This window comes from Talpa occidentalis, unplaced genomic scaffold (genome assembly GCF_014898055.3).
Source record: "Talpa occidentalis isolate TD23 unplaced genomic scaffold, MPIMG_talOcc4v2.1 talOcc4.6, whole genome shotgun sequence".
Classification (NCBI taxonomy): Eukaryota; Metazoa; Chordata; class Mammalia; order Eulipotyphla; family Talpidae; genus Talpa; species Talpa occidentalis.
Genome location: NW_023604972.1, coordinates 107316887 through 107340516, shown reverse-complemented (window position 1 = coordinate 107340516; position 23630 = coordinate 107316887). Strand labels below are relative to the sequence as shown.

General features: G+C 39.6%; 1 protein-coding gene across 1 annotated transcript; it reads right to left on the bottom strand.

Annotated features, from left to right (window-relative positions):
* Positions 1-502: 502 nt before the first annotated feature.
* On the bottom strand, positions 503-22091 carry LOC119260433 (2'-5'-oligoadenylate synthase 1A-like). The gene is made up of 8 exons (XM_037529359.1): positions 22010-22091; positions 19604-19794; positions 16400-16560; positions 11643-11713; positions 8973-9077; positions 5820-6013; positions 1301-1509; positions 503-659 (listed from the first exon to the last, which is right to left on the bottom strand). The coding sequence occupies exons 1-8, from the start codon at positions 22089-22091 to the stop codon at positions 503-505; spliced, it is 1170 nt and encodes a 389-aa protein (XP_037385256.1).
* Positions 22092-23630: the final 1539 nt, after the last annotated feature.

Genomic DNA, 23630 nt, shown 5'->3' with positions numbered 1-23630 from the left:
GTCACACTTCATATATCTTTAATGCTGATGAGTTGTTACCATGCAAATGAGTCAGGAAATTTCCTCTGGTCTATTTCTGGTAGCCCCTGGCTTCCATTACCTGTGGCTGCTATTGTTCCCTGATAGGAAAGAAAACAGTTGATCCCAACAATTGAAAACAGTTGTGGCAATCAGTTACTCTCAGTGGATCTGGAAACTTAGTTTTTTATTTCTTTATTGCAGCTACTTGGGTTTTTTCAAAATTTTTTTGGCCATGAAAAGAAATGGATTCAAAAAACAGGCACAGGGTTACAGTTCTCTTAAAGGCAGAAACACAGATCCTTATATCTTAAATGATGACTTACATAAATATGTATCAAAGATTGGGGTCCTAAAGTAGTGTATTAAATTGAGACAAGTTTCCCACATTCTGTCCTTCATCAGAAGTGTTCTTGTTGGCAATCTACTTTGCATTCTTTTATCTTCTCCAAAGGTATCAAAGGACAATATCATCTAGCCTAGTTTACCAGTTGTCTGTGAAGAGCCAGGGGGCCATCACTCTCACTCTGCTGAAAAGAGGCTTCTCCAAGCTGCATCTTGCCACGTGGGCAACTTCGTCCCAGGCATTGCAGCTGTCACACATGTTGGCAGTAGGATTTACAGGGTCTAAGATGAATGGTCTAAAACAAACAAACAAAAAATCCAAAACTCTCCATTTCTTAACCTAGTTGCAATTTGCTGGGTTTAGAAGAGGGGAGTGTCAGAGTTAAAGAAGAGATTTGGTTAACAGAAGGACTCTGGGAAAGGAGGGAGCAAGTCCCCAGGAGACTAATCACACCTATAAGAAAATAGCAACTTGCCTCTCCCGACTAACTCTACTTCTCGTTTTCCTCTTCACCTAAGAAGACATTTTCTCCCAACATCCAATCTTCAATTTGCTCCTCATGTTCTTGGCAATATCCACATTCCATCTATTTTATTCAAAGTACTTTAAATTCACACTTTAGAATTAAAATTTTGTGAGAAGTAATTGAAGGGAATTGACTTTGTGGCAATCAAGTCTGCCTTCTTATTTACATCGAATCCCAGTAAAGCTACTCTGCTCCACACTTCCTCTTTTTTTAATTAATTAATTTATTTATTTTCTTACACTGTTATTAATTTTTGGACAGTATTTGACTTCTACCCTCAGATGTAGTCCCCTAGTTCTCCCACCACCACAGCACCGGTGATCCAACTCAATACTCCCTTGTGTTCTTCCCTCACTTGTTTTGCCCAAGGCGACAATGTTCCTTATATCACAAGGACACAGGAAAGATACCTTGTGTGTTTCCGGTTAACTTTGACAAAAATGGGGAATTTGGGATGATAGTGTCTGTGCCAAACAACATCAATTTCTGCATATTGAACCAGAAGTTTGAGAATCGCCCTCATTCCCTGGACCAGGCTGAAGAACAGAGGCTTTCCTGCCAGCTCCCAGACGTGAATTGAGAGGAGCTCCACTGTATAAGTGGGGGAAGTCTCCGGTACCTAGACACAGAGAAGGAGGGTTATATCTATTTCCATTCACCCAGACAAAGAAGAAAGAGGGCTTCCCTGGTAGTACGGGGGTTAAAATCACAGTGCTTTCAAGCTATTGCCAGCCACTGCAGCATGAGTTCAATTGTCTGCCAGAGAGCTAACCCACATGGCACAGCAGACCTCTCCTGTTTCACCTGCTGCTCCCCTCAGCAGTGTATTTCAGTAGATCTGCATGTTCTGCTCCCCACTTTGTCTCTGGTGAATCCTCTCGCCCCCCAAACCTCCAGCCTATCCCCAGGTTGTTGTATACATGAATAAAGTAAATATTTTTTTAAAAAATGAAGCTTTATTCTGTGATAAGAAAAAGTCAAGCTCAACATGAAACTTACAAAAGTTCTATTTTCAATCTCATTACTTACCAAGCAATAATAGTATTTCCACCAATTAAACTGGTAAAAAATAACTACGATATTTAACAATGGCAAGTTGGTGAGGAAATTGACATCCATACTCTATGGATGAAAATATAAATTAATACCATTTTCTGAAGTCAATTATATTAAAGTTTGATTTGCCCCATCCCTTTGATCCAACATTTTTCACATCCCTGAATTCACTCTGTGGAAACAGTTCTACAGGGGCCTTCGTGGTAGTGTAGGTTTAAGTTTCAGTGCCATCACCACTACTGCCTGAATTTGATCACCAGCCAGGGAGGTGACCCACTTATGGTGTGGCAGACCTCTCCTGCCTTGCCTGCTGCTCCCTTCAGCAGTGTATTTCATTAGATTCACCTGTTCTGCTCCCCACTCTGTCTCTGGTGAATCCTCTCACCCTCTGCTCCTCCATGCAAAAAAAAAAAAATAAATTTCTGCAAGTGCTCAAATATGCTATTGTTTTTAATAGAGAAAATTGAAATGTTCATCAATAGGAAACTAGTTATTTTCATGATGTATCTCTTACCCTGCTGTCCAGCATGGTAAACACTAGCTACATGGGGCTATTGACAGGTGACTAGAGACATGAGTACACACTGGATTTCGAAGACAAACACATACACACGTAAAGTGACATATCTCATTAATAATTTTTACATTGAATTGCATGTTGAAATAATAATGTGGCTATTAGCATATATGACATTGCATGGGTGGCTCATATTTGAATCTCAAATTACAGACATTACAAAGGAGTGACCTGTACTCTGTAGTCATTAAAAAAATAAGGTATATCTCTGTACATAAATATAAAAAGATAAAGATTAACTTAAAACAAATTTAAAGGCAATCATAAACTGCAAATCCATTTGGTTTTTGTTTGAAAGAAATTAAACATGGGTACAAAGCAAAATTTGATGAATATGCCCTGAATATTGTTGGGAGGTAGGGGCTGGAGATAAAGAAATTTTTTTTTACATTAAATCTTTTATATTACAGTTTATGCACTTTAGAGGGGAAATAGAAATTAAAACTGAAGATTAAAAACAAACCAAAGGGACAGAAAAAATGTCAGTTTCAACATTTCATGTTGGTTGATGTTACTCAAATATGTGTTTCTGCTGCTTTGGTATTCGTGAGCCATTGAAATCTCTTTTGGTGATAGATTACAAAAAAATTCAATTTATTTCCCTAATGGAATGGTACCATTTCTTATTATTACTATTAGTCATCATTTTCCTCAATAAAGGAAACAGAAAAAAACTAAAAGTAGATCAAATTTCTTGTCTTAGTAGTGAGTAGCAAACCAGATATCAGGTGATCAGTAACTCAGTTCTCACAGTGTTCTCTCAATGGACACAAGACTCAAAAATCTGTCTCCACTGGAGCCATCTGATGCTCCCAAAAGCCAAAAGGAAGTCATGACTGAAAATTGCTTAAACAGAGGATTTTCCTCACATTTTAGGAATGTAACTTTAGAGGGGGAGGAAAAGACTTAACAAACATTAAGTTTTTTACCTCACATTCTGTAACATGTTTACATATATATATATATTTACATAGCTCTGATATGTGTTCATTATCTTTTTTTTTTTAAAGATTTATTTATTTATTTATACAAGCACTGGGTACAGTCAGAAGTCGGGAGGGTGAGAGAATTCACCAGAGACAGAGCTGAGAGTAGAACAGGCAGACTGACGAAGTACACTGCTGAGGGGAGCAGCGGGCAGCAGGAGAGGTCTGCGCGCCATGTGGGACCCTCCTTTGGTGGCCGGGGATTGAACTGGCGCTGCAGAGGCTGCGGGCAGCTTCGCAACCCAGTGCTCAACTGCTGCGCCACCGGGGAGGACCTTCATTATCTTTTTATACATTATCTTAGTCATTCTATTCATAGTTTCACATAAATATTTCCATGTCCTACACCATGTTTCCCAAATTTGTCTTGAAATGTACTTCATGTTATGACAAGTTATTTGCTAGTTTCATTATCTTCAGTAATACTATTCTGAATATACTTATACAAATTACTTTTTATGTGATTATTTTCTCCAAGGGCAGTTCCTATAATTATTGCTGAACTCCCTTTTTAAGTCTCTGAGTACTCTTTTTATGGCGTGTTTTTAATGTAAATAAACTCAGGTTTTTTTTTAAGCCAAATAATAAGTAAACTTTTTTTTTTTTTTTTTACTTTTTTAACCTGTTTTTACTTAGTGGGGAATTAAGCTGACAAATGGTGTGAGTATTTTAATATCCTTAACACATAATAAATTCTTAGTACACATTACCAGATTACTCTCCAAAAATAGGAGACCAATCACCATTTTGTAACTCAAATGGTCTGATTTCCACACAATGCCACCTTTTTAAGATTTAGAGTAATATTCTGTATCACTAATAGACAAGTTTCTTCTTGCAGACCCACAAACGTTCACCACTACCAAAAAAAAGTGTTAGATTTCAAAACCAGCCTGTGATCTAAGCAAGTATCTACTAAGGCAAGAAGCTTTATTTCTTTGTCCTTCTGTTTTTCTATTTCACTAATAAATTTTTACTCAACCAAATGAGGGAAAAAAATACAGAATGTTTAGAGGTATTTAGAAGTAGGAGCCAATTACATAGAAGTAATGTATGTTTTTACAAAGTGATTGATGTTGTCATTAGTGTTCATCATAAAATCATACACAGAATAAACAGAGTGAGGGCCTCCCTGGTGGCCTAAGGGTTAAGTCTCAGCTCTATCACTGCAATGGCTTGAGTTTGATCCCCAGCCAGGGAGCTGACCCACATGGCACAGCAGACCCCTCCTGTCTCCTGCTGCTCCCCTCAGCAGTATATTTCAGTAGATCCACCTGTTCTGCGCCCCACTCTGTCTCTGGTGAATCCTCTCACCATCCCACTGCACCTCTGGCCTGCACCCCAGTTCTTGTATGCATAAATAAATAGATCTTTTTTAAAAAATAAAAATAAGTGATTCAGATGAGGACATCAAGATTATTAGCAACTTTACTCATAGAAGGCATATACAAAATAGTCATGTGTAATTATGCGATAGTAAAGCTACATCTGTTTTTCTTCCAAGTGGAGAATTCATACAAATATATACTAGCTCTCTTTTTATCAAAAATTTATCTTAAAATATCCAAACCAGTAACTGAGTGTCCCTCACATCCCTTCACTATACATTAGAGCTTGCCGCTACCAATGAGAAGGAGAGACGAAAACATGTATGTATCAAGGTTGGGGGGGGTCCACCCTCTGAAGTCACCTCTGCATCTGTTAGAACTCACTACAGCAGAAGGAACACATGAAACTCAAATATTAAATGAATGTCCTACTCAAATCAGACTAAACTCCCTTTCCCTTCTATTTCTGTGCTTTTCTTCCTGGCACAATGCATTTGATTATGATCTGATTATGCCACTAAATCACTCTCTCTCTCTCTCTCTCTCTCTCCCCCCCACACACACACACACACTCTCTCTCTCTCTCTCTCTCTCTCTCTCTCTCTCTCTCTCTTTCTCTCTCTCTCCCTCTTCCTTCCAAAGAAAGTATAAAGAAAAGGGACATGAGGGGCCTCCCTGGTGGCACAAGAGGTTAAGACACAACCTATGAAGCTATCTGCAGCCACTGCAGCATGAGTTCGATCCCCTGGCCAGCCAGGGGGCAACCCACATGGCGCAGCAGACCTCTACTGACTTGCCTGCTGCTCCCTTCAGCAGTGTATTTCAGTCTGTCTGTTTTGCTCCCCACTCTGGTGAATCCTTTCACCACCCACACCTCTGTCCTGTACCCCAGCTCTTGTATGCATAAATAAATAAATCTTTAAAAAAAAAGAAAAGGGACATGAAAAAAGAAGGGCTCACATGGTGTCCATGTGCTGGTTACATACTTATTTTCCTCCGTGGTTTTGGCAAATGACGTCCTGAACCAATGGATCATTAACCGAATGAGCTCTTTCACCCTCATGACGGATGCCTTGACAAAGTCCACTTGGTAAGGCAGGAGGGCCAGGGCGCACAGCTGTGCCTCGTCACTGTCGTCACAGAGGTACAGTTTGCGGTAAAGGTGAAGTTTTAAATCTGTTAACACCAAGAAACAAAGACAACTGTGAGCATTTCCTCCCCCTCTCCTCTCCAGCATTCTCCTGGTACAAATAAACTGTGTAACTGATTATTTAGACCTAAAACAAAACAGTTTTTTGTATTTAGGAGAGTTATTTCCTTTTATCCAAGTCATTAAACGAGAAAGCTTCAACACTGCAAAGCCTGAGCAGTTCAAATTGAGCAAACTCTGGTACGGGAAAATCTGTCAGAGATTCTCTATTGGTAGAGGAAGTTTATTTCTCAGAAGCAGATTTCATTGCCTGTGCAAATTATCATCTAACATATAGTCACATGTCATTATGCTCGCCATACAAAAACCTCTATTATCCCTCCTGTTTAATATCTAAACTGGTATTTCTACATGTATACATACCTGCAGAAGAGATTCTATCACCTGGACACTTCAAGAAACTAATTGTACTATAAAGATGGTGATTTTAAAAGACATGGATCAATTTGAGAACAAGTAATCTGCTTAAGTTATTGATAGATTAATAAGGCAGAAAAGTCAGATTAAATAGCAAGAGTGATCAAATAATCATCTATAGCTAAATCCTACAATTTCATAAACCATTAACTCAAATTGTGCTCATTCTAATTGGATGATAAACATTTACTATCTTTTATCATAATTTACTGATATTGCCCAACTCAATTGCCACACAAGGTCTCTATCACTTATTGATTGTGGCAAATTCAGATTCTATGATATGTATATTAAAGTTAATTGACTAGTTACTTTGTTTCACTGATAAAATACATTTTACAAAATAATACATAGATGCTTTTATCTGGACTCCCAATTTTAAGAGTATCTGCATAGTCCTTTGTTACTAGTCCAGTTTAGGGTCAAATCGGAGAGATAATAATCAGTTGATTATCAAAAGGTTAAGGAGTAAAATCAAATTCCTATGGCAAATACACGTAGCCAAACAGAATTATTTATGAACAAATATTCTCATAAATGCTATTATTTAAAAATATATATATTCCAGCCCCACACTTAAAAGGCAAGAGTCATTAGAAGTACTAAAATAGCCCTTTCAATTTTGCTGGGGCCCTATGCCTTTCCTAGCAAACAGACTGAAACAAACCTATGGCTTATGATCACAAAAAGATTATCATCTAATTTAATTTAAATGTTGGTATACAATAGGCATGGCAGATTTTGGATAACCTATTTCTACCTATCTGGCAAGGTGTAATGGTCAGGCCAGAGATTCCCTTCTCAAAGTCACTACTAATCCAACATTTCCCCTCCTTCAAAGTTCTTTATTAATAGGAGCCCAAGCTGGTAGCCTCTACCTTAAACTATTTTTTAGGCTTACAATTTTCTGTTTTGACTATGTGCAACTTAATTGAGTTATTTAAACTGATCATCATCATTATTTGTAAAATAAGGATAGTTAGCTCTCTTGTTATGAATCAACTGCTATTCTAAGTGCTTTATATTTATTAAAACAACAATTCTTCAACAAGCCTGTAAAGTCAGAGAGATGCAATAGGTTCCCCCAAATCACACAGCTAGGAAGTTCAAATATCTATTGCCCCCCTACTGCCCTCATTACAAGTCCCATCTGAGCCCATGTGTTTCCAAACCAGTGGCTAATTCAGGTCTTCTCAGACTTTATTGAGTGCAAGAATCACTGGGGGATTTTTTGCAATGGATTTTCTGATTTAGTAGGTCCTGGGAAGAGTCTATATTCCAAACAAGTTACCAAGTGAGGCTGATATTGCTGATCTGAAATCCTATTTGGGTCAGGAATGTTGTCAGTCCTATCCTTGCCCAGTCTCATGTCTTTTGACTATATCGTTGTCAACAGCCCCCACCATTAATTGCCTAGTACATATGTAAGTAGTGCAGGAAATAACATTGAGATCCCTGTAAAGATTTGATGTGATCATCTAAGTCCGCTCAGACAATTATTAGCAACATTTAGATAACCATTAAAATTCCTTGGACTCCTAGGACTTGTCTGAGTTGCTCATCTTCTGTAAAATCCATTTCCCAGCATCAGTGGAGAGAAGCAGGTTACATAATAACTTCAGTCTTTTTCAATTCATTTAATACAGCTGAGCTCAAGAACTTAGGGAGCCTAGATGCCAATGTAAAAATATGCTTCTGTTCCTCTGGGAGACACTTTAGCTCAAAAGCTACTGATACAACCTCAAATCCTCAAGATAATTATCAAGGAGCTGCTGTTGTCTAACAACTGTGCTTTTGAACTCTACACACAGAAATAGAAAGCATTTTGTACAAACACAGAGCTTCATAGTCCTAAGGATAAGACGGCAGAGTCTAAAATATCTTCTCTTGGGCCTCCCTGGTGGCCTAGGGGTTAAGTCTCAGTGCTATCACCACTACAGCCTGAGTTGGATCCCCAGCCAGGGAGCTAACCCGCATGGTGCAGCAGACCTCTCCTGTCTCACCCGCTGCTCCCCATTAACAGTGTATTTAAGTAAATCTAATTGTTCTGCTCCCCACCCTGCTCTGGTGAATACTCTGATTTCCCACACTTCTGGCCTAAACCCCAGTTCTTCTATGCAAAAAAAACCAAAAAAAAAAAAAAAAAAACAAAAAAAACAAAGCCTTAGCTACAAAAAAAATCTTTTCTTATACATTTGTTGATCTAAGTATTTGCAACATGATTTCAAATTAAATCTCATATTTTTAATTCTTTCAACTGTTTGGGGAGGTAACTTTCTTATCCCTGTTTTAAAGATTTAATAAAAACTAAGATTTGAGGTTTTCCATGATTTAGGAATGTAGATAATGTGAAATAGATCTGAGATTTGACTACAAGCCCAGTCAGTATGTTGCCTCCACTATGTAGCTTTGCTCTTATCTCAGTCTATATGGTCAGTCTACACAGGATCTGCATAGTCAGAGAGACCTGGATTTGTATCCCAGCTCTTGCACTTAGTAGATACTTACCTGTGGGCTTAAATTTTCTAAGGTTCTCTTTTCTAATATTCAACACTTCAACCCAAAGATAATATCTTCCCTTCAGTTTGTCGTACAGAATAAATGCGGGTACTTCTAAGGCAACAAGAATTGCACAATGTGCATAATAGGTGCTGGATAAATCATGCCATAAAAGATCATATTCATCTTTGTACCCCTAATCCTAACACTGTTCCTAGAACTTAGGACATGCAGTACAAGGGGTAGTACAACAGAGAATCTTCATATGAGCAGCACATTTTTCAATAATGTTGATAAGTTTTAAAAAAAAAAAACAAAACAGCTCAAAAAATCTCAACATGTTTCTCTGGAGTCTAGCTGAGAGTGGGTAGAACAATTGTTATATTCATTCACTCCCTTTATTCAATAAATATTATCAATGAATATTATCAAATTATCCAGTGCTAGCCATAAAATAAATTTCCATCCTCAAGGAGTCAAAACACATTGGAAGCCAAACTTGTGCACAGGGACAATCCAAGAGCCTCACACTGCCACGATGATACAGATAAAAGACTAGGGCCTCCCCGGTGGCGCAGCGGTTGAGCGCTGGGTTGCGAAGCTGCCCGCAGCCTCTGCAGCGCCGGTTCAATCCCCGGCTGCTCCCCGGCCACCAGAGGAGGGTCCCACATGGCGCGCAGACCTCTCCTGCCGTCCGCTGCTCCCCTCAGCAGTGTGCTTGGGTCCTTCTGCCTGCTCTGCTCCCTGCTCTGGCTCTGGTGAATTCTCTCACCCTCCCATGCTTCTGACTGTACCCAGTGCTTGTATAAACAAAACAAACAAACAAACAAATAAATAAATAAATAACATGCCTCTATAAAAAAAAAAAAAAAAGACTATGGGAAATTACAAGAGGTTTGTCTAGGAAAGATCAGAGAAGGAACTGATAGCTGAATTGAGTCTTGAAAGGTAGACAGAAAGTTTCAAGAGTATAGGGTGGACACGTTAAGAAAAAGCATCTCAGCAGAAACACTGTGCAAAGACATGGAGTTAAGAGAGAACATAGAGCTTTACGAGATAATAAATATTTCAGGGTTGGTGGCCCATAAATTCCTCCATTACCAAATGTCAGTCTCAAATGAACAAAAATCTTGATCTCCTACCTAATCCACTGTAAAAACTTAATGGCACAAGGGAGGTATTCCAGAAAATGGTTGAAATAATAAAATAAATAGCTGCTGTGACATTTTCAATTGTGACCCAATATAAAATCAGCATTGCTATTCCAGGTTAACAGTAGATATCAAATAATTTCATTGGTCTATTCATTTATTTACATTTAAATATATTCTCCAGAGAAATTGAGGGTTGAGTTTAGGCTTTTGTTCGACTTAACACATGACCAAGAGAGGATGCTCTGGCATCTCTTCCTCCTCTTATAAGGGCATGAATTCTATCATGGGGGCCCCATACCCAGAACATTATCTTAAAAAGTGCCTCTCAAAGCCCTCACCTCCTAATACCATCACAAGGGGTCAGGGGTGATAGGGCTTAATATATGAATTTGGGATGAGAAAACATACGTTCGGCTCATAACAGGACCTTAATCTTTTCTAAAATGAAGACACATGATCCTCCTTTTCTTAAAAGTATGATTAGATTTTTTATTTCAGATCTGACCCCAGATAACACAACATCTTAAGGAAAAAATATCACAGTGAACAATGTTATTCTATGACTCTGTTCATATCACTTCTCATTTTCTTTCAGGAGTTCCAACTCCCTCAAACCCTCCCCTGTTTAAGATACCCCCAGGGACTAGCATATGCAAGTCTGCAGGCAAATCTCCCTGTGCCACATGGCACCTGCCATTATCTTCCTCTCCTGCTCTTTTGTGCTGTGTTCAACCTCTTCTGTGGCTGCTGCTGCTAAAATCACTGATGGCCCCACCAAAGATAGTATTGTCACCAGTGATGGCCACACCTGCAAAAGGTGCTATTGCTCCTGCCAGGAGCAAGGAACGTAGAGATCATCAAGAGAGAGGTCTACTCTTACATCTCAATTGAGAGTGAGGGTGGTCCCCTTGGCTGGTAGGGCCCTTTCATGCTGGTACAGTAACCTCAGAGCTGCTCTTTGCTCATAGACTGCAAAGCTGTGTGGACTTGAGCTCAGAATGCCTTTATAGACATCTAGGAAACAATTCTGGTTTTTACTCGTTTTGGGGGAAGTCTTTCTCCCAAAGACTGAGTATTAAACACTATCCTCTTCAACATGATCTGTTACTTCAGCTGATAGCTTTGTCCTTGATCTGTCTTTTCCATTAGAGGATACTCATTAACCCCCTTGAGTTAGTCAGATTGTGAACAGATCTTGGTACAAACTCAACTTGGCTATGCTGGGATTCCTACTACATGAAGAAGCTCTTTGCAGGCCAAGTTCATACTTGTTGTGTGCTCCTTCTCCATTCTATCATACTGGAAAAAGAGTAAAACTTGATCACACTTCTTAACTTAAAAACTGGTGGCATAAGCATGCATAAGTGACTCCTTAAAACCACAAAGTACTTCAGTTCTACTGCAAGCAGCTTGACTACGTATGCTTGACTCAACACTGTGTCTGACGTGGTCCATCCTTGATAACTATGTGTTGAATGAGCAGCCATCTACAGCTTTCCCGTGTTATAAAACAAATATATCTTACCTGTCGAGGGTGTAGGGCCCAGGATATCATAGTAGGTCATTACCTCAAAAGAATGACTGTGAAGGTTTCCACTGCATAAAAAATTGAATCTTAAAGACAGTGATGCTCTTTTTCCCATCAGGATCCTTTAGAAAGCAATGTAATATGTTATGAGAGAGAAAAAGAAAATTTAAAAAAGAAAAACCACTAGATTGATTTTCAACCAGCTTTCTCCTTCCTCTATCTAGCTTGCCACTCTCTTGGCTATTTTTTCAAACTTCCCACGAAGAAGGATTCCTTTTTCAGGACCTGTTGTTCCTGTGCGTCAAATATGTTTAAGTCCTTCATATGGTTTGATCCTTGGCAGCATTCAGATCTCAATATACCATTTTGATTTTTCTGACCATTCTTTATACAAAAGTTACCTCCCTATTTTCTGTCTTTTTACCCTGATTTATACTTCTTTAAATCCCAATTGGGGGCCTCCCTCGTGGCGTGAGGGGTTAAGCACCGCACTGTGAAGCAATCCACAGCCTCTGCAGCGTGAGTTTGATCCCCGGCCGGCCAGGGAGCAACCCACATGGACAGCAGACCTCTCCTGTCTCGCCTGTTATTCCCCTCAGCAGTGTATTTCAGTAGATCTGCCTGTTCTGTCCCCTACTCTGTCTCTGGTGAATCCTCTCACCCGCCGCATCTCTGGCCTGTACCCCAGCTCTTGTATGCAAAAATAAATAAGTCTTTAAAAAAAAATCCCAATTAGCAATATATTATTTATCTAATATCCCTCACACTGAGGTATTATGTGCACAAGGGCAGTAACTTTGTTTTGTTCACTATTCTGTCTACAAGACCTAATACATAGTAGGTGATTAATAAATAACTTTCAAGTAATTATAATTATTAACTAAGTAAGGATTAGGGCACAAGATGCTATTAATCATGAATGTGATTAAGTAAAATATTTTAAAAACTATGATCACATTTCTACTTGTGGGTTGATAGCACACCAATGCTCACTGAGAAATCACATAAAATTCTAAGAGATAGGACTGCAAAGATATAAAACTAAGAGAAAAAAAAACTTCAGAGTAGATCTCATAAGTGATCCAAATATTGGCATAAAAAGATAAGGATTTTAATGATTAATATATTTAATCAAAAAGCGGGATAGAGGGAGCTTCCTGGCGGCGCAGGGGTTAAAGACAGTGCTATCAAGCTATTGCCAGCCATACTGCATGAGTTTAATCCTCAGCCAGGGAGGTGACCCACATGGCACCTGTCTCCTGTCTCACCCGCTGCTCCCCTGCGCAGTGTATTTCAGTAGATCTGCCTATTCTGCTCCCCGCTCTGTCTCTGATGAATCCCCTCACCCCCCACAGCTCTGATGTATACCCCAGTCCCCAGGTCTTGTATGCATAAATAAACACATCTTAAATTTTTTAAAAAAAAATGGGATAGATGGTAAAAGTAGGGGAGAAAGGAAAAACTAGAGCTGGATTTTATGCACATAAAAATTGAATAAAGATTCTAGAATTGAAAAATATAATAATTGAAATTTGGATCTTTATAAATTTAGCAAAAGATTAAATGTAACACAAGAGAGAATTAGTGAACTGTAACTCAGGTCAAGAGACATCCAAAATGAAAAAACTATATACATATATATATGTATTTTTACCTAAAATGAAATCATATTATATAATGAAATTATTATATAATTTTTCATTTAAAATATTATTTTGGAATATATATTTCTGAATCTAAATATTATTTTGGAATATATATTTCTAAAAATTTATAAATACTGAATACATTTTAAATGTCATGACTGAAGTTCTAATTGGTTCCATCTACCACAAAAGGAATTCATTAAATCATTATTAAATTCCCTCACCTTAATTTCCTCATGAGTATATCCTTCTCTCTTAGTCAGGCAGAGTGTGAAGTTAATATAAATCAGTAGTCCATATTTCCTGCCACAGCTTAGAGAGAGCTCTTGCTATGCCCAACCTGGTAACCATATGTTTGGGAGACATGCTCCTAGATGGGTGAAGTTTACTGTTTACTCTTGTGGATACCAGAGGGCCCAAACGGGATCTTGAATCAATTAGGGAGTTCAGGTCAGTTCTAAAATGGGTCAAGGTTAATGAGAATGTCACCACGACCCTTGGCTAACTTACACGAAACTTAGTGCCCAATAAGTACCCCAAAAGATTTCAGCTATTATTACACGTGAAATTGGAGCATGGTCCTAGGAGTGCTTGTTCAAGAGACCTCAGGTGACACTACTCGCCACTTCTTATTTCTGTCAGCGCAGTTAAGAGCAACTCTGTGTTCTGCAATGTGGCTTGAAAGGGCTATTTTTTCAGAGGACAGCCTTAAGATACTCTGACCTGAAACTATAACAGATACATTCTTATTTCAGGATCACTAAATCAAAGCAGTAAGAAACAAGAGATCGTGGGCATAAATCCATTACAACCAACACCAACATAGACACGGCACATATTTTACACCACTCTCTCCTTAAAACTTCAGAATATGCCTCCCCACTGTGGTTTTCAATAATAAACACGCTGGCATGTAAGGAGAGGCGCGTAGTGCCCCTGGCGTGTAAATGAGTTCCAGCACCTTGGGCTTATTCAGCAAGTCTCCTGAGATTTCATTCACAAGCAGGGCCCCAAAAATGACTGACACAGAACAGTTGCTATTACTAGTAGGTTAAGGCGCGGACTAGTTCTAAAGAAAAAGACTTTTCTCACACCTATCTTTCAAAATAATGTAACTGAATAGCTTTAAAAATAACAGCAACAAACAATATATCACCAAAAACCAGGTATCAACTGAAACAATAAACGTCTTTACTCTCTTAGTGGGTGGGAGTCAAACCAACTGTCAGACTCACATATCTGCTTCTTTTCCATTTTTAATTCAATTTTCCCTTCAAATGAATCATGGTATGTTCGTTGTTGCTCTGAGTGGCAGAGAAGAAAGTCAGAAAAAGCTGTCGCAGAGACCCCAGCACAAGAAAACCCTTAGACAAACTGCCTGCTTTCCTGATTCCAATTTTTCTCCTCAGTCAGCCTGAAATCTTCCTCTGCAGTTACGTTCCTAATTTGCCACAGGATTCATTCAGCACAACAAAATATGCAATAGAATATTTTCTGAATATTTTATCAGCCCCTGAAGAGTACCTGGAAGAAGGGACAGGCATTTAACAGGCACAAAGGAAAGGATGGTGGTTACCTGGGGATTTAGTTCAACTTCAAAAGCTTTTCAAATTAGATTATGTAATGGGTTGACAGAATAGTAGGAACTTAGATCTGAAAATGAGTTTGTTTGTTTGCAGTCAATTAGAATAAATGAACCAAGTGTTTCGGGGCTGTTACTTCAAAATTTGTTCTGTAAGTCTAAAAATATCAAAACTTCAAGCACTGTTTTGTCCAGGAGCAGGATCCCCAAGACACAGAGGAGGCAAGAAAGAGGAATGGAGACAGTGACTATCAGGGTGTTTGAAATTGGGTGGTCGGGGGGTACAGAAGAAGGACAAAACAATGACAAATAAGATTTTGTTTCCAAATAAGGTCATCATGGGAAGCCTATACCTTAACCTTTATTTTTAATGTGCCCTTGAGTACATTAACTGTCCTGTTTTGATAAATAATAATAACAATGGTATAACGTACCCTATCATTTACAGATCTAATGGGGAAAACTTGGAAGAGGCAATGGGTGAAAATGAAAAACATGTTCTCCTGTTTCTTTTTTTTTCTTTTTTCTAAAAGGTGGTCTTTGCCTGTCCAAAGTGTGATTGTATGTGAAACTCCATCATTTCCCTTTTTGCCTTTCCAACCCCAACGTGCTTCATTATAGTTCCCACCATGCTATTCATCTGACATCTTTTGCTAACTACCACAATTTAGTAGGTGTTTGGTATTCCTAAAGGTAGTGTTTTTCATTAAAAGGCAAGTCAAGCTAGTCTCTATACACAACTGAAGCAAGGGCTTGGTAATGAATCTATTATGTAAATTAATAAACAGTTCTGAGACATTGTTTTAAAACATTGATCTTATTTTAGAATCCAAATGGCACACAGCCTGGTATATTTTTCTCAAGAAAATGTTTTATTCACTTTACAACAGAGTTATTTGCATTTTTTTCATCCATCACTCGGTAGACTGAAAAAAAGGTCGAGGGATGTAAAAATGAAATAGAAAAATAAATAACAACATGTCAGGATTTTTTCCTTCCTTTCTTTTTTTCTTCTTCTTCTTCTTTTTTTTTTTTTTTGGTTAGAATTCACCAAAAACACAGACCTGATTAGTTCAACATTTGGGGCAAAGAGACCTTGTGTGTAATGTCAGCAAAGCCACATCAGCCAGAGACCCCAGGATATCGCTGAAGGGAATGTTTATCAGACAAACGTGTCTCAAAGATTCTTGGTACTTGGAGGCACCTTTCCCACCCCTTCCTGTTTGCATTCTTCAGAGTCAGATTTCAGCTAAGGGGATGGAAATTAAATAAAGGTGCATTGGAAAAGACATAATTAGTCTTTAAATCATCGGATCTCAAATTCATGAAATTTCATAGAAAGTTTAGCTAGTCTTAAAGAAAACGCCTCTGGGGCAATCTCTCCAAAGTTTTCTCCCAAGAATTTAATGGTAGCAGACACAAGTAATTATTACTCAATAATGCTCTTTTGTGCTTAGTTCAGTTTTCTTTAGCAGACTCTTCCACCTGTGGAATAAAATAATTCAAAGAAATGTATTCACCCAGACCTGTTTCCATGTGAAGTTTGCTTCAAGTTTTTTCTCAAAGCATCCAGACTTTCTTTCAGTTGTTTCTTGCAAAGTTTCACATTGGCAAACACGTCACTGAACAACACTACGTCAATCTCAGAGCATTCTTGGGTGTCAGTTCCCTTTATAAAGGAACCACCCTGTAGAGAAAAAGGACATGCATGGTGTGGAGAAAACATGGAGTGAAGAACAAATTTCAGGTTGTAGCATTTTAGAGACAAGTAATATTAGTGATATGCTTAAATATGTGTTTGTTTTACCCTTAACCCATCCTTAACACACATAAAAGAAGAAAGAACATCTATCATGTTCTACTGAGAATTTAGATTCAGTTGTAGAAAAGAACTCGCCATATGCAGAAAAGGCCTGAGAATCCTTATGAATAAATAGACTCAGAAGTTCTCAGGCTCTTTCTGTTTGAAAGATGCTGGGTTGTGAAAAATCCACCAGGACAAGGGTTAAGGTGACCAGACACCCAAAACCCAGCCTGGGACTCACCGTGGCTGCCCTCAGTGGACACCTGGGCAGGCAAGGTGTCCACACAGCCCACACCTGTGAGAATTAGAACTTTGACTGATGTTTCTGGCAAATGCTAGTTTATGATGTTCCTAAACAGATCATGTATGATACTTTTTAAGTTTTATTTCTTTATGCATACAAGAGCTGGGTTGCAGGCCAGAGATGCAGTGGGTGAGAGGATTTGCCAGAGACAGAAGGGGGAATGGAACAGGCAGACTGACTGAAATGCACTGCTGAGGGGATCAGCGGGTGAGATAGGAGAGGTCTGCTGCACCATGTGGGTCTACTCCCTGGCCGGAGATTGAACTCATGCTGCAGTGGCTGCTACTAGCTTGATAGTGCTGCGACTTAACCCCTTGTGCCAACAGATCATGAATGATTTTAATAAAGCATTCTGTAATGGTAATTCATGAGCATTCACTTCAAGTCTCTGACTAAATAAGACTTTATAAAAGTCAAAACTTTAAGTAATTAGCAACACGTCTTTGTCTTCTTCTTTGCCCCACAAAAACCTTAGGTTGCAAGTTCACAAGGAAGGTTCTTCAGCAGAATGTGGCACAAAGAACATAGGCAATTTCACATGAAGTCAGAAATCATTCCAAAACTCTGAATTCTCTACCACACATTGTATGTTAATCTCAGGATTTCCAGCAGTCTGCTCAGCCAGGCTCTGTGTGGATGCTGAAAGGAGCAAGAATGTGCCCTCAACTCACCTACCCTGGGGGGAGGAGCCTGAGCTCATCACAAAAAAAAAACGCTGTAGCTTGGTCAGAGGGAACAGTACATGGATTGTGAGAAGTTTCTACCGCTAAAGGGAACAGGAGAGCAAATACCACCTACCAACAAGAGCTGGGGAGGTGAAAGGAGAAGGCATGTACGTATCTCCCACCGCAGAGGATCATGAAGGATACTTAAGAGCAACATTTCCAAATGGCAGAGCCACAGTTGAGTTGCATATAAGTGAAAACATTCCAGGTACTTTATTTTTTTTTTCAATTTTAATTTTTTTAAAAAGATTTATTTATTTATACAAGCACTGGGTACAGTCAGAATCGCGGGAGGGTAAGAGAATCACCAGAGCCAGAGCAGGGAGCAGAGCAGGCAGAAGGACCGAAGTACACTGCTGAGGGGAGCAGCGGGCGGAGGAGAGGTCTGCGCACCATGTGGGACCCTCACCCGGTGGCTGGGGAGCAGCCGAGGATCGAACCGGCGCCTCAGAGGCTGCGGGCAGCTTCGCAACCCAGTGCTCAACCGCTGCACCACTGGGGAGGCCCATTCCAGGTACTTTAATAAGCAGGAGGGGATTTATTTCAGGGAATCATTGGAATAGCTAGAAGAATAAGCTCTAGACTAGGTTTTCAAAAATGACTTTCAGAGTAACACTGCAGAATTGGCCTGCAGAGGGACCTATTGCCCAGCTACAGAGAGCCTGGAATCTAAATGCTCTAACGGCTGGTCCTAAGGCCAGACTACCTGTGCTCAGACCTAGGAATCAAGAAGCTGCCTCTGCAACTGTCCATCCCAGAAACTCCCTGTTCTATTTTAAATCCAGAGGCTACAAGTCATCGTTAGAACTCTTGACTCCAAAGTCATTCTGCATCTTCTTCATCTGGACTAACTAAAACGGGTGCCTCATGCCTTACTGTCTCATTCCTCCACTTAACAGTTCTGAACTCAGTCAAAACTGGTAAAACTAATTGGCAAAACCTAAATCCCATTGGTGAAATGTAGTTTGCAGCTTCCGTAACCTGAGACTTCATGATACGCTAATGAGTACCGTCAATCTTCAAGAATGAATATAGGGCACAGCAATTCTGGAAGCTGATTCATCATTAGCTCTTGCTTTTGTGAGCTTCTTGCAGGACTGGAGCTAGGCTTCTGGCTTCCCATCCCTAGCTCTGTGTTCATGGCCCCCACTCTATAGAAGAACATGTTTCATATCCGGGCTTTTTACCATAGCTATCTTGGCTAGAATTGATCATACTCATAATTAATATTTGCTATTGAATTACACTGAAAGATAATTTTTGCTTTTAAATGAACTGTGGTTTGAAGATGGTTTCATAACAGTGATGTGTGTTTTACCATGAGGAATAGATAAATTTTCAGAATAAAATGCTTCCAGAACTGAATCCTGTTTTGTTTTGTTTCCTTCAAGAAAATTTTCACCAAGAGGCCCTGTGCTCTATGGGCAATCATTCCTGAACACGGGGATTATCTTGAAGCTGACAGTGAACTCTTAAGTGTGGCATCTAGTTACTTCCAAAGGCAGGTTGCTCAGGCATAAAATAGGGTAGGGGGAGGGGCAGGCTGGCCTCCTTTGCCTCAAATTCCCCTAAGCATTTACAAATACTGGTCAAGTGTGAGCCAAGTCCTTGGCCCTGACACTGTAAAGGCACTTTTGTCCCTTGGGCAAAAATTGCCAACCTTAATGGGTTCCACAGGTTCCTTAATGGGTTACATGGCTGACTGCCTGTGCAGCCGGCTGGCCTGCAGTCTGCCTGGAATTTCAAAGGGCCTGAGCAGGCCTGTGTCACCTCAATCAGAAGGCAAAGCTGCCCTTTGAACATGTGGCCCTGTCCTGATGATGTGCATTACCTACAAGGAAGAGGAATGGCTTCCTTTGGGTTCCGGGTTGGCCACAGGGCTGGGGGCTCAGATTACCTGGATCACTCGGGAGGTTGGCAATGGAAAGCAAGCCTGGATCAGCTCGAGCAGAGCAATGACTTCAGCTGCACAAGCAGCACTCAGAGGACCAGAGGAAGGGCGGATTTTTTCATCTGCAAACCTCTGTAGCTCTTGGGAACTTTTACACTCCAACATATTATAAGGTGAAAATCCTGTGGACATTTGGGCTGCATAGAGAAACAGTCAGGACTTGATATTCATGGCCAAGAAATAGTGTGTGTCTTAGGAAGGATCCAATTTTGGGTACAAATTGTCAAGTTAATCACCAGGACAGCCTTATTGTGGTATCAGGGAGCTCCTTCTCTCTGCAGGTTCAGCACCCTGGGTCATAGGATTCCACACCCTCTGGACTCAGCAGACATTTTAGCTTAAGGACTCTAAGAAGAAATGGCAGTTTTCTTAGAAAACTGAGATAGTCAGACATTCCTACGTCAGAAAAAAACCTTGCCCCAATTTACTAAATTATTTTAAATTTCTAAATGAAAAGCATGTATAATAACAAGTTTTAATAAAATGATCCCAGGTAAAGAATTCCAAACTGAGTCATCTATTCTAAAGGTCCAGGTCTCAAACTGTCAGCCCAGACCACATTCAGCCTACAGGATCTTTGGTTTGGTCTGCCCAGAGCTTTCAAAGAAGAAAAAACTGAGCCAACATCTAAAAATCAGTAGAGAGTACATGTTTTTTAAACGGGGACCTCAGAGGTGCTTGTCTGTTTTAAGTGAGGGGAGCAGACAAGACTGAACTATCCTTCATCAGAAGGAACTGAATGATTGAATTTTTAGATTCATGGGGCGTGTGAATGAAAGAGATGAGTGCTAGGCCTCCCTGGTGGCACAAGGGGTTAAGTGTCAGCACTATCAGTGCTACCTCCTGAGTTCAATCCCCTCCCCAGCCTGGGAGCTGACCCACATATGGTGCAGCAGACCTCTCCTGTCTCACCCACTGCTGCTCTCAGCAGTGCATTTCAATAGATCCGCCTGTTCTGCTCCCCACGCTGTCTCTGGTGAATTCTCTCAATCCCTCCTCTTCCCCACCCCCTGCCACACCTCTGGCATATACCACAGTTCTTCTATGCAAAAAAAAGAAAGAAAGAAAGAAAGAATTATCCATATATATTTGGGGGTGGCATATACTGACTGATTCCCTTCAACAGCAAAGTCCATTAGTTCCTTAATGTTTGCACTGGATGGGTCAGGGAAAAAAAAATCCCTGCAAATCTGCCATCACAAAGTAACCCTCAATGGTGTTAATAGAATAAATTCATATTATCACTGAGAATTAATTTTACAGTGGCCTTAGCTAGCAGAGGGCCCCAGTGCCCTGAAGTAAAAATCACTAATCTTCTCTGGGAATGAAATTTCTATTGGATTTTCCTCTTCAAGTACATATGGGAAAGTCACAAAAATGGAATATAGACTTAGCTGTAGATAAAACTGAACAAATGCCAGAGAACTTACATCACACAGATTGCATTCTCTGGCCACCAAGCAGTTAAATAAGAAATCAGTAATAGAATAACCAAATAACCCATATTTTTAGAAATTAAAATAAAAATATACTTTAAATAATTCATCTATCACAGAACAAAATCAGAACAGAAATTAGAACATATTCAGAACTAAACAGAGCAAGAAACTTTGTATCAGCACTCAGGGGGCACTCAGTCCCCTATTCAAGTTTTATCAATTATGTTAAATGAACAGAATGAGCTTTGGTTGGATCTTTTTTACACTTTGATTTTTTTGCATGAAGCATACCAGTCGATTTATATACTACTCTCCCTAGGGATCATCAAAAATTGATCACCTTTCAGTGACATACTTTGTATTTAGAGTCAATTATTCTTTCCTGGGCAATTTTTTCATTAAATCACAATTTTCATGAAGCATCAGCCATCAGTTAGAGGATACACCATAAAGATGAGAGCACTAGGTAGAACATCATAGCTATTTTTATGATTATCAGCTTTTTAATTAATTAAAATTACTATTTATTTATTTTAATTTTTAATATTAAAATTATTATTCGTAATTCTGGTTAATTTTGATAGGCACAAGCCATCACCTGATTCCAGCTTGGGCTCCTGACTACACTGACCCACTGTGGGCTAGAGGCCCTTAGAATCACATTTCCAGCAATGTCATCTCTTTGGATGATGCCTCCGTTTCCCGGCATCCTCCACATGTGGCTTTAAAGACCTGTCCTCCACCCCTGCCACCCCAAGAGGTGCCATCTCAAGTCACATCCTGGTTCCATTCTCTTCCTTCTCTATCTCCTGTTTCCAGAAATAAGCTGTAATGCCTGCACTGAGAAAACCTTTCAAATATGGTTTCTCTGCTCTGTGAAGCCCCTCAGAGGGAAGCGCTGGCTTCTCCTTACCTCTTTTACTGGCTGTGAAGTGATGCTCTTGTATTTCATGCTTCTCCCGACCAAGGACGGTGCCAAAGTGCCTAGAACACATCCTGCAGGTTTTTGATATTTTTGTAGTCATATCCTTCATATTCCTCTCTTCTAAATTTTCTCCATTTAGCTTATGTGTCCCCATGGTTGACCTGTCATGTACAGACTGAGAACAAGAAGATAGTTCACAGGGATCATAAGAGTGATCTGAAAGATCTGTTGTTTTTTTTTATTTGTTGTTCATTCTTGCTAAAAGCTCCCATTGATAGGCATAGAGAATTCTCATTCTGTGTTCTTGAAACAGCAAAGTCCATTAATTTTTTTGAAACAGATGGAAAACTGCTGTCAATTAATAAAGTAATAAATCATGAGAACCACAGTCCTGAAAAAGAGAGACTGAACTAGGTCTTGTTTAAAAATCAGAAGAGAGATATTTTAGAGTTTTTCTGACATCCACTACTTGCAGGGCCATGGACAAATCCTTAAATCTAACTCGGTCTTTAGTTTCTACATTTGTGAATTCGGAGGAGGAAGCAGGGAAGTATTTTACCACTATGGTCACTTTAAAGGTAAGAAAACTCGAGGACTCTGAGAACCCTATAACTCTACCATGCCCTGTTGGGTCATAATTTCAGTAACTTCAGCTGCCTTGGTTATGACACTGCTTCCAGAGAATTCTGCTGAGCCCTTCCCAGGAGTCCTGTGAAATGGGCCTTTCCCAGCTGCATCTTGCACCCCTCGCCCCCACCTGTCCTGTGGCCACAAGTTCTTGCTTTAGTTTTTAGTTTTCCTGTTAATATTTATGAAGAAAATAAAGTACCTAAACCAAAAACCAAAAATCATGGCAGGGGAATGGGGGCGGTTCAAAACCGTGGGGGCATGCCCAAATTTTTCATCCCCTTGTACCTTACTGTGATCTTGGAGCTTCTCCCTCAGAACTTCCTGGCCACATTTTTCACAGTGAACTTTTCCCAGATGTTTCTGTCGAAAGTGATACTTCAGAGCTCGGTCACTGACAAAGTCACTCCCACAGCGCTCACAGCTATAGGGCTGAAGAGCCCACATCCTTTACCAGCAAATCTATTGATGACAAAAACAAAATGTGTGAGTCCTTTGAAGAAAATGTAGTGCCTTCACAATGAACGAGAATAAAGACAACATTATTTCCATGTTTCTAAGTTGTGCTCCTTCTGATGAATGTTTCCTAAGAAATTTATCCCTTGAAAAGATCAAATATGAGATCATGAACCTATCTATCTATCTAGATCACCAGCTATAACTTGGGTTTATAAACACTAGGGAAGCTGTAAAACCCACAAAAATACCTGCAAAATTGTGAGTGAAAGCACGTGTGTACATTTTTTAAAAAGAATTTCAAATGAATCAGTCACCCCCAAATTTGTTAGTAACTGCTGACTTAGATGTTATCTTTACCTAAGGACTCTCTGGGAGTCATTGTTTCTTCACTTTTTACCACCCGGCAAATTCCATATTTGAGAAAATTATCTTGAGTGATGATAATATACTTATCTTTTAAATTACCGAGGTTTTTTTTTAAGTAAAATAGTTACAGAGGGATAAAGCAGAAGTTTGTACCAAG